Genomic DNA, 12,671 nt, shown 5'->3' with positions numbered 1-12,671 from the left:
ATCATTTCTGTCAAATCAACCTCAGTTTCCAATTCTTTTGAGAGTATTCTCCATTTTGCGTAGAGAATTCCAAACGCACATTCAACTGTTTTTCTAGCTCTTGATAGCCTGTTGTTGAAATTCTTTCTCCTGGGGGTTAAGGTTTTCCTCTTGTAAGGTGTCATTAAATGAGGTAGTAGTGGGTATGCCTGATCGGCCAACATTATGAAAGGAGCTTGGACATTGGTATTAGGCAACATTTCCGGTTCTGGAAATTTTATATCTCCAGATGCAATGAATTCGTGCAAGTGAGATGCAAGGAAAGTTCCGCCATCACTCTGCTTACCATATCCACCAACGTCAACGGTAATAAATTTGTAGGAAGCATCTACTAAACCTTGTAGAACAATGGAAAAGTACTTCTTATAGTTAAAAAACATTGAAGCTGAGCCATCCGGGCACTTGATTCTGATGTGTTTGCCATCGAGACACCCTATCACGTGTGGAAAGTTCCAAAGTTCAGCGAAATCCTTAGCTATTCTAGTAAAATCTTCTTCACATGGAGTTGGCATATAAATTGGTTGCAATTCTTCCCACATTGCAGTGACTGTCTCTTTCACTATCTTAGCCACTGTAGATTTTCCCATTCTAAAACTGAATGCCAACCCTCGAAATGACATACCCGTTGACAAATTCCACAAGAAAAAAAGCTTAGATTTCGGAGCCGGATACAGCAAGTTGTGGACGAGTTTGCGTTTGCTGAAAATCATTCGCAGCAAGGATCTCCAGTAACGTTTACAAGCAGTAGACCATCTACAGCTCTGTCAACGGGATCTTCCTATGATAGCAGGCCACCAACAGTCACGTCATATGACATTAGACCACCATCAGTCAACAACTTTAGTCAAATGCAGCCATCACCCGAAGGTGCATATCCACCAAATCAAGAAGGGTTCTCAGGAGGCTCGAGCTTCGCACAGTCACTAAACGTGTACAATTCTACTTTTGAACAATACAGTTAACAAAAGTTAGCTAGTTCAATGTCATTTTTCTTTTATTACATTTGTGAACAAGATAAAACTTTAATTTCCCAGATGTTTGCAACATTGAACCTTGAATGTATTTGCTTATCTAATACAATTGGATATTTGTTCACATTTCCTTTTTACAAAAATTAAACAATTATAATTTATAGAAATGTGTTTCATTACCTCAAGGTGACATGCAGTCTCTCTTCCGGTTGAATTGGGGTCTTGTGGTAATTCGCCCAATTTTTTGTGAGCCTGTGTTTAATTTTTGACAGGATAAAATAATATGTGTCCGGGCTCATCCTGAAATATTCAAAAAATCTGTTTTCGTCGGCAAGAAGTTGCGGAAAAAGATGTGTGTATTCCCCGTAAGTAGCTCTTAACTTATTAATAGGATGTACTTCACTTCTCACTGGTCTTAATTTCGACGCAACACTGTCACTAAGCAGCAATAAAGCTGCTGCCTGTTCTCTTGTAAGTTCCATGACACTGATCCAGTTCAGTGCCAGATACGGACAGGTACCGCCTACAACCTGCTTGCATTTTGGCCACACACCCGGAGTCAGACACTCGGCGCCGAAAATCTGAATCTGACTTCCTGCTTATACCAGCGTGCATCTTGGACGTACCCTCAAATAAGATCACGCGTTAGTCAGTTTGTTTACGCTGGCCTCTCGGATTTGGATAGACTATAGTACTAATAAGCACATACCAATAACTTCATTGGTTGCTTCTCGTTTCATTCGGAAGTGGCGTTTAAAAGTGTCAGGATCGTATTGCTTGACTGTTTGCTCTACAAAATTTTCTATTTTTGTAATTTTAAGATGTTCCTCTTCATCTGAAGATGAAGAAGTGGACCAGCCAGACATAGTATCTGATGCACAAACTAAAAATTATACATTACAATAAATTGTTAAATATTTATTACATTATTATTTGAAAAAAAGTACAATGCAGTATACCAAGTATACTTACAAATAAGTGCTTCCATAGTATTCGTATTTTTTATTTAATTAATCGATTATTTCGGACAAAACAACAAGTAAACCATTGACGTTAGATATAACGTCAATGAAGTAAACAAATTATTTGTGGTTATGTTTTAAAATTTGACACTTGACACAAAACTCATCGAAGTTTGTTCCAATTGATTCTTGTGTGCCAAGCTCATGAGCGTCGAGCCCATGGGTTTCGTGCACAAAGTGCTTGATATATTGGAAAGCACTTAGTGTGTCTAAGTTTCTGGTCAGGATTGATGACGAATATAAGGAAGGTCATCCATATTCAATATTCTACAACACAATACTGCAATGCCCTAAGGAGATGAGGACTATCGACCATGTAAAACAAAGATTTTTAGATGTTGATAATAGGAATTGCCGTAAGTTCTTCAAATCTGTTATTAGTCATGATCATGAAAATGTAATAAAATTAGAATATGAGCTCTATAATATAGATCTATAATATGAATTATGTGAATATAATATTGTGTGTTTCGATGGTTTCCATTCGAAATCAGATATTTTTATAAATAATATAATTACAGGACAAAAACATGTAGTTAAACGCTCCTTTGGAGAAAGATATGACTCTAGGGTCAAAAGACCCAGAACAGATGGGTTCAAAACCCGACATGATTGTGACTCGAGAGGGTCTGGTGACAAGAAAGTTAAAACTCCAGCTGAGTTGTTTAAAATGCAGAAAGTTAATCTGACTGATCTATATTCAAATGACGAAATTGTAAAACTTCACAATATGACAAAGGAGGAAAAGATGCAGAATAGGTGTGGGAAATGTGGAACTTATTTTCACAAAAGTTCTGAATGCAAATATAATAAGAAGTTTTGCTACTGCTGCCACCAATTTGGGCACATAGTAAAAGATTGTTCACTTGAAAAGAAAGGTAAAACAATGCCACAAGATTACAAGGAAATTGTTATTGAATGTTAATCAATTATTTTGATAAAGATCTGTTTTTTATTGTGGACTCGGGTGCAACACATCATGCAGTTTTTGATATTAGAGACACTAGAAATTTACGAAAACCCAAAAAGAGTCCATCTCGCTAGTGATAAAACACATATGAAGGCTTTGGGACAAGGTTCACTCATGATTTTATTGAGATTTGGATCGAAATGTCACCTGGTCAATCTATATTCAGTTCAACTAGTTCCAGAGCTAACTGAGAACATCTTGAGGGTTCAAACATTCAATAACCATCTTGAACAATAATAACGGATTCATTTATTCCAGAAAATTTTAAGAAAAGATTGGATTGATACAAGTCAAGCATAACTTATTCCGTTTGCTGACTAAAACTCGCTCTCCAGTGGATAAGTGTAATAGCATTCTAAATAATTCATATATTAATGTTTCTGAAATAAATGTATCCAACAAAGAGAAACAGTCTCCCATTGTCTTAAACAAGAATAGTTCATCTATCGCTAAATCAAAAAGAAATAAGAAAGTCAAGAAACTCTCACCAAAACAAAGGGAATTGCTTATATCGGAGGGGGACCTTTGGCATAATAGAATGGGACACATTTCTCAAAACTATTTAAATAAACTGAAGAGTAACTCACTGGGTATGAATGATTTTATTTTTGAGAAAACAATTTCCAAATGTCAAATATGTGCTCAGAGTAAAATGACTATAAAAAGTTTTAATACTGACAGAGACGGTGCTCAACATCCATGTGAAATAATTCATGCTGATCTGATTCATTTTTCTATTCCTACATTTATAAAACAAAATAAGTATATATTGACTGTACTAGATGATTACTCACGCTATTTAATGATTTTCACTATTAAAAACAAAACTGAAGTGTCCAATTGTCTGGATAAAGCATTTGTAAATTTCAAAACAATGTTTCAGCCTAATCATCATTTTCGCTTTCTAAGGTGTGACAATGGTACTGAATTTATAGGTGCTAAAACATTAGAAGTTCTCAGAGTTTTTGGAATTCAAATCCAAGCTGCAGAACCATATGCTCATGAACATAATGGGACTATTGAGAGGCTTAACAGAACACTAGAAGAACGCATTCGAGCACTATTGTTTACATCTGGATTTCCAAAATCATTTTGGGGTCTTGCAGCCCATTGTGCTGAGTATTTATATAATAGAACACCTCACTCTGCAATTGATTATTTGACACCTTATGAAAAAGCATTCAATAAACAACCAAATTTGCTCAAGAGCTTATGTTCTAAACGAGACAGTACCCAACACATGAAGGTGTCTCACATGATGATGCTCGAAGAGCAGACAGGATTATTCCAACAAGTGATAATATCTCACCTGGTAACGATGATCAAAGAGCAGACAGGAATACTGACCTAACAGAAAATTAAATTGAAATTGTTTATATTGATGAACTACCAACTGAACCAAATATAAATTCAATTCATATTCATAATATGAAACACTCGCCATACGAAGCTGGAGATTCGCTTTCTGACAAGGAAATGATTTCTTTGAATGAAGTTCCTCTTAGTTTCAAAGAAGCTATCTCCAGCATAAGTCACTCAGAGTGGACAAATGCCATTAAAACCGAACTGGAATCCATGGAAAAGCATAAAGTTTGGTCATTAGTACCTAAGATGAAAGGTATGAACATAGTTCCAGTAAAATGGATTTTTGGAATCAAACCTGATGGTAGAAAAAGGGCACGTTTGGTGGCTGTTGGTTGCACAGATTCAGAATCATACTCCTCATCAGACAAGGCCTCACCAACTCCCAGTGCAGATACAATACGTTGGATTTTTGCCCATGTCTCATATTCGAAAATACATCTAGTACAATTAGATGTAAAAACAGCTTTCTTGCATGGAGAACTTGACAGGGTAAAATATATTAGTATACCACCTGGGGTAGAAGGCGATCGAAAGACGCAAGTCTGCAAACTTAATAAGGCAATGTATGGTCTCGTCACCGCACCTCGGTGGTGGTACTTAACCTTCGACAAGAAAATGAAAGAATTGGGTTTTGTTCGTAGTTGCAGAGAATCATGTCTTTACACCAAGACAGTAGATTCAACACTAGTTTTAGTCCTGGTTTATGTTGATGACATATGAGTAGCAAGTTCTAGCAGACAATTGTGTGATGATTTTATAGAATCTTTATCGAAGTATTTTGACATTAAAATACTGGGTTTCCCGGAAAGATTTTTGGGCATAGATATACACATCAACAAGAATAAAGTGATTTCTTTATCACAAGAAAAGTTTCTGGAAGAAGTTCTCAACAACTTCCACATGCAAGAATCGCATCCAGTCAAGAATCCTATCCTGAGAAATGTGGATTATTCAAAGCTTGTCAAAAATCAAACTAACTTCCAGTGGCGGCTTGTCCTATGAGGCAGGTGAGGCAGTGCCTCACCAAATAAATGCTGGAGATTACACGTATTAATCGAATATTTTATTAATCCATTTCATCATCTTTTCAGTCCAATTTTCGAATTTTCCCATCATACCGTACGGCACTCTGTTTTCAATAATAATCCTGCTCAATCTTACGATTCTTCTATATTCATCCCACTTCCTCTTTCAGAAGTAAGAGGTTTGAGGCATGCCTACGCGCTTCCTTGTCTAGCACGTGATCTACATCGATGCGACGCGAATATATCCACACGCCTTTGAAAGCGGCTTCTGCTTCTAATGATCATTTTGAGGCATGCCTCGGCTCTCGTACATGTCCTCGGCAAACTGCAATTATTCTGCACTGTTCAGGAAGCGGGAGATAGCGCTTGGATCTACCAAGAATACGTGAAGTTTAAAAGAATTATCAGGCAAAGAATTATTTTCCTATGTGTAGATATGTATACAGGGTGTTTCCAAAGTTGAGGCCTTTTTTTTTTCAACGGAATAGAAGTGGTTAAAATAAAGCGTTTCACCAAGAATAAAATATCCGAAACTTTCAAAATGAAAAAGTTGAAAAAAAAAAATTGAAAATTATTACTGAAATAGATCCTAAGGCTGGAAACGCACCGGATGCAACATTTTGTTGCGAGACGTTGCGGGATGTTGCAAGATGTTGCAAGCTCGGCATTTTCTTCAGTATCAAATGGGACGGGCACGCACCGCTTGCAACACGGGTTCGAAACGTTGCGAGACGTTGCGAGATGTTGCGAGGTGTTTCGCATCAAATTTAGTAGGTGCTCTACCGAAGGTTCGGAATGATCGAATGCAACATTTTGTTTCAAGATGTTGCAAGCTTCTCGTTCCCTTCAGAATGAAATGGAAGAAAGTCACTGCTTGCAACGTTGCGAGACGTTTCGCAACAAAAAGGCGAAGCAGCCCTGCCGAAGAGGATGCAACATTCACCTTGCAACATTTTGTTGCGAGACAAAATGATGCGCAACGTCTCGCAACAAAATGTTGCATCCGGTGCGTTTCCAGCCTAATACACCTTAAACCGTTTGTTAGGTGAATTATCGCAAAGCAGTGAGAAAATACTTATCTCCTGATTCGACCATGTGTTTTCGTTTAGGATGTTGGCTCGTTCGATATTTACGTGGTAATGAAAATGGAAACTTAGGATTGTCGAATTGTTCTCATTATTTTTTAGTAACTTCAGACCGTTTGCAACAGCCGAGAATTCTTTAGAGAATTTACTCGAGAATGATTGTCGAATTGTTCTCATTATTTTTTAGTAACTTCAGACCGTTTGCAACAGCCGAGAATTCTTTAGAGAATTTACTCGAGAATTCATACGCCGTGAATTCTTTACCGTTACATACGAACTTTCGGTAGAATTCACTGTTCAGTTGCATACAAAATAATCTCTGCTCTTTTCATACCAAAATTTGGTAGAGAATTCTCCAGAGAATACTCAAAATCTCACCAATAAAATTGGTTTAAATTATTCACGAATTTTTCCACAATGGGCATCACAATCTATTCGTTCGAACATTCCAACAATCGTCCTGAAAATGAGATGAAATGGGGAAATATCATAGCACTTTTTCAACATAACTACCATAGCACTTTCAAGAAACTGCCTCGATTTTCTAATTACCACATACCAATTATGATTATCTCAAAAGTGACCTGATGCATCTAATCCAATGAACTTGGTACTGAACCATTCATTGTCCAGCCATATGTTTATATGTTGTGTTTCGTTTTATCCTCCACAGTCCCGTACTTGAAATTTAATGAAATTTCGTCGAACTTCTAGGAGTTGTATCTCAGCCATCTTGGATATTTTATGTAGACAATTTTTGGTGAAACGACTTATTTGATGAGTTCCAAAAAAAAGCCTTACCTTTGAAAACACCCTGTATACAGTAGTGTTCGCTTACAACGGCTCCGTTTTCAGCGAACTTTCGCATATAACGAACCAATTTTTAGAGAATAAAAATAATAGTTAATTCCTGATAGCTATTTACATTTATCCTTTATTGCGAACTTTGCTTTTAGCAAACCGTTTTTGGCGATCCCTTGAGGTTCGTGTTTTTTTCTGATATGCCTCACCATCTCATAGTGTCACTGGCCGCCACTGCTAACTTCCCCTTTAAAAGGACACTTGGCAGCCTTATGTGGCTTGCTAACTATACAAGGCCAGACATTACATATGCTACTCACTATCTAGCACGATTCCAAGCAAACCCTACGGAGGAACATTGGATTATGCTCAAAAGAATTTTTCGTTACTTGAATGGAACAAGAAATAGTGGGATAATATTTGACAAGAGGAATGAGAATGTGATCGAAGCCCATGTGGATTCATCTTACAAAGATGATATCTTATACGTTATCATGGAAATATTATTTCATGGAAATCTCGACTACAGCATAGTATGGCACACTCAACAACACATGCAGAATACATAGCAATTACGGATGCTGCTACTGACATAATTTTCTTAGCTATAATAATTGAGGAATCCCTAGATTTCAAGAAAAATGTTTTTCCTGTGCCTATGTTTGAAGACAATAGCTCTTGTTTATCACAATGTGAAAACACACTTACTCGAACACAATTGAAATACATTGAGAAAAAGTACCTTGATGTCAAGGACTTCTTTGATATGAAAATGCTGAAAGTTCACAAGATTGATTCGAAACATCAGATTGCAGATATTCTAACCAAACCTTTAACCAGTGAGCAATTCTCAAACTTATCTGCTGAAATAATAAGCAAAATAACACGAACGTCCTAAGAATAAATATCTATGCGATATTCAAGGACTATATATATTGAAATGATTTGTTACCGAAATGTTAAAAATGATCTCAATAATGTTCTGAAAGAAATATCCTCGCGATATTCAAGAACTATAATAATTGATATGATTTGTTAAATGATAAGAATTAACGTCCTGAAGAAAAATATGTTTGCGATATTCTTGGACCACTAAGAAATATGTTGAAAATAATTATTATCTTTATTAGAGATATCTGAAATATAGATGTTAGACAAGATAGACATGTACATGAAACTTAGTGTAATGTGTATAATAAATGGTTATTACATGATTTTATTTTTTTTTTTTTTTCTCTAGAGTCAATACTATTCGTCAGATGGGCGTTGACATCGAAAGAAAAGTAATTGAAAAAAATATATTAATAATAATAAGAGAAAGGTACTAGTTATAAGACACGTCGGCATGGGAGGGGGTGTTGAGGGAAGAATACTCTCCCTCTCTGCCCGCTCATGCCTCCGCCTAAACGAACTGTCAAATGTATATAAGATCTATGACCACAGAGTAGATAATCGATGACTACCGAATCCGAACAGTATTCGATGAATAACCGGCGGACAATGGTAGTCAAGTAATATAAAACTGTTTTTATTTGATTTGTAGGTCGCATTGATTATCGGAGTAGTGGGTGCATTGAGGAAAGACGAATTGTATACAGTGGGTGATCAAATTATTAGAGCCACCTTAAAAATTTGACACTACTCTATAAAATAGCTCAGAATCGAGTCACAAAACATATTAATATGCTATTTCTCCATTGATTGAGTCTACAGTATATTTAATACCGAAAAAAAGCTCGGCAACACTGTCGATCCCCCTACCAGTTAACCCATGCGCCATATTGTATCGGTGTTGTTATTCTTTGCGCAGAAGCCACTCAGTGCTGACGTATTCATTGTGATAATTTATTGTTTTAAAAGAAGTTCTGCACTGATTTGGTACATTTTATCAGTTGTTCTGATTGTCGTGCCTCATTTAATTAAAGTGACAAATCTTCGTCTCGTGTTTATTATAGCGGTAGTATTGGAAAAAAAATAAGATGGGAAAGTCAAAAGTCATCACACCCAGGAAAAAGGCAGAAATAACATCTTTAGTATTGAACACGGATTACTCCAATAGAAGGATAGCAACCATTACTAAAGTTTCGAGGGCAACAGTGAACCGCATAAAGAAAAAAATTGATGAAAATTCAGATTTGACAACACGACGCAAGGGAAAATGTGGTCGAAAAAAAATTACCACACCGCGAGATGACCGAAGAATACGCGATATTGTTTTGGCAAGCAGAAAAAAACCTCGTAGGATTCTGACAAAAATAATTCAAGAGTCTGGTGTCAACATTTCACCAATGACAGTTCGTCGACGAATAAAGGATCTGGGTTTCTCAGCATGCCGACCTGCAAAAAAGCCGCTTCTAACCTCAGCCATGAAGAAAAAAAGACTTCAGTGGGCCAAATACCACAAGAACTGGTCAATTGATGATTGGAAACAGGTGATTTACTAATAAAATAATGAATAAACGGAAAACTAATGACATTATCGATTATTCAAGGTCTGCTTTTCTGATGAATCAACCGTGCAGATCCTCATGGACAGATCTGAATTTGTGAGAAGAAGACCAGGAGAAAAATACAAGAATGAATGCATTGTGAGAACGGTGAAGCATCCTCTCAGCATAATGGTATGGTCTATCATCAGCCGTCAGGGAACAGGTCGCCTGTATATCGTTAAAGGAACGATGAGACCAGTATTTAAAAGTTCTCCAAACGAAAATGCTTCCCCAGATCCAAGAGTGGTTCCCAGATGACCACTACACTACACATTCATGCACGACTCGGCGCCATGCCACAAGGCAAAAAAAGTTACGAAATTCCTCTCTGACAACCAGGTGAAGGTTCTCGATTGGCCTGGCAATTCGCCAGATCTTAACCCAATCGAGAACCTTTGGATGTTGATGAAAAAAGAAATTGCGAACGAAATTATCACTTCTAAGCGTCAACTGATAGAGCGTTTGATAGAAGTGTGGCATAGAAGTGATAAAATAAAAGAAAATTGCCAGAAATGCATAGAAAGTATGCCCAGAAGATGCCAGGCAGTCATAGACGCAAAAGGTGGCAGTACCAAGTATTAGGTCTGAGGCTTATTTTTAAATATTTTCAAGTCAATTCCTCATTCTTTCGAACTATTTCTGAATTCTTGATATTGTTCTTTTGTTTTCCAATAAAAAAGTGAGAATTATATATCACAAACTGATTTAATTTCTTCACATAAACCAGATTCGCAAATTTTGCCCTGTGGCTCTAATAATTGTCCAATAATGTCTAAGATATGGGATCGAAATTTTTGGTGACAGTGAAATCATCCAAAACACACTCAAACAGGATATTCACCGTGGTGGATAATGATGAGCATACACTATTGACTTTAATCAAGAGATATATATCCTTAAGACCATTTCATACACCACACGAAAGGTTTTTCATGTTTTATAGGTACTATAAATGTTCGGTACAGCCAGTAGGCATGAATACATTTTCTAAATTACCATCAATAATCGCGTTCTTCTGCATCCATTCTATCTGACAGTGGAGCAGATTTTTCAGCAATCAAACGACTTGGTGGTTGGAAATCCACTTCTGTCGCTGAAGGTTACATAGAAAACTCATTACAGAATAAAGTTGAAAATATCGGATAATCTTTCCAGGGTAACTACACCACCAGCTTCCACCAGCTCCACACAGTCCTTAAGAAATATCGTAGGGAATGATATCAATATAAATCAGTCATCAATACTCAATACTCATCAGATTGTCACACATCGATATTCCCTATATGACTTTGTCGAATTGTTCAATCGGCACCATAAATATCAATAACATTCTGAATTGATCACAGAAAATGTATGACATGTCAAATTTGTGTAGATATTGTGGAAAATAATTTTTTTTTTCAATCAAGAATTACTCATTTCAGTTCAAAATGAGGTCGACGGAAAAATCTTGTAATCAACTCGTTTATTAATTAAGCGATTAATGATCTCAATCATTAATCGCTTTCAATAATAACCTAGTTGATTAAATAACTATTAAATTTCAGGGCCGATTATTCAATCGAAAGCGAAAGAGATTGCGAACAATATAGGATATAAAGACTTTAGTGCATCCTCTGGTTGGTTGGAAAAATTTCGTAGAAGGCATAATATCGCTTTTAAATCCATATCAGGGGAAGCCTCAAGCGTGAATCCGATAGACGTAGGAATTTTCTTGAGTAAATTGCCAATGTTACTGAAAGATTATTCACCTCGGAACATTTTTAACGCTGACGAGACGGGGCTATTTTTTCGCGACTTGCCAAATAAGACCCTAACCTTGAAACATGAAAAATGCATCGGTGGAAAATTGTCCAAAGAAAGGCTCACGATACTTCATTGCGTAAATTTGGCTGGAGAAAAGGAAAAACTGTTGGTGATTGGGAAGACTAAAAAACCAAGAGCTTTCAACAACATTAATGTGAATGATTTACCAGTTTTTTGGAGGAGCAATGAAAAGGCTTGGATGACATGTACAATAATGGAGGAGTGGTTGAAATATTTTGATAGAAAAATGGGTATGGAAAGAAGAAAAATTTTGTTATTTTTAGACAACGCGTGCTCCCATCCGAATGACATATGTTTAACAAAAATCCAACTAATTTTTTTACCACCGAATTGTACGTCCGTCGTCCAACCATTAGACCAAGTTATCATTAAAAATTTCAAAACTTTTTATCGAGCAATAGTTGTGAACAAATTATTGTCTGAAATTGAATCAGTTGGCAAGGCTGAAGTTCTTACAAAGAATATAAACCTACTCGATGCTATTTATTATATTGAAACTGCCTGGCAGAGAGTTAAAGAAGAAACTGTGAGGAATTGTTTTCACAAAGCTGGATTCAGACAGGAATCTGTCAAAGAAACAACGGAAAATGTTATTTTTTCAGCTGAAGATGATATCCCTCTAGCTGTTCTACGAGAAATGTGGAGGAATGCTCGAACGATTGGTTATAGAAATGAAGAAGTCGAAGATTTTATCATGATTGATACTGATTTGATGATAGAAGAAATAGATGAAAACTTTCCAATCTATAATGTTGGCGAAGCGGATCAGTCTTCTGGTGAATCGGATGATGACCCAGTCGAAAATGAAGATATTCCAAAGAATTATTCTCAAGCCAATGGCATCTTGAAGACATTGAAAGGGTTCGCCAAGAATAAAGGAGACTCAAAGGCAGTTGAGATGCTGTCTGAGTTAGAACTTCATTTCCAAAATCAAGTTTCGCGAACAAATACAAGACAGACATCATTATTTGATTATTTTTCAGCAACTTAAAAATCTGTATTCTTTCAGATATTTTTTTTCTTATATTTTATATTTTTATAATATTTACATAATATATACGATCAGATCTTCTGTTT

At 36.4% G+C, this 12,671-nt stretch overlaps 1 protein-coding gene across 1 annotated transcript; it reads left to right on the top strand.

Annotated features, from left to right (window-relative positions):
* The first annotated feature begins 2,226 nt into the window (after positions 1–2,226).
* Positions 2,227–2,957, top strand: LOC123319165 (zinc finger protein GIS2-like). The gene is made up of 2 exons (XM_044906025.1): positions 2,227–2,388; positions 2,554–2,957. The coding sequence occupies exons 1-2, from the start codon at positions 2,331–2,333 to the stop codon at positions 2,955–2,957; spliced, it is 462 nt and encodes a 153-aa protein (XP_044761960.1). The 5' UTR covers positions 2,227–2,330.
* The last annotated feature ends 9,714 nt before the right edge of the window (positions 2,958–12,671 follow it).

This window comes from Coccinella septempunctata, chromosome 8, assembly GCF_907165205.1.
Source record: "Coccinella septempunctata chromosome 8, icCocSept1.1, whole genome shotgun sequence".
Taxonomy (NCBI): domain Eukaryota; kingdom Metazoa; phylum Arthropoda; class Insecta; order Coleoptera; family Coccinellidae; genus Coccinella; species Coccinella septempunctata.
The sequence above is the reverse complement of the archived record's forward strand: the minus strand, read 5'-3'. Positions and strand labels throughout refer to the sequence as shown.

What these genes read in the sequence shown, in the direction of transcription:
- LOC123319165 (XM_044906025.1), top strand. Translation starts at nt 2,331, where the DNA reads ATGAGGACTATCGACCATGTAAAACAAAGATTTTTAGATGTTGATAAT. An exon ending in TGTTGATAATAGGAATTGCC is followed by an intron (nt 2,389 to 2,553) that starts GTAAGTTCTTCA and finishes ATATAATTACAG; the next exon opens with GACAAAAACATGTAGTTAAA.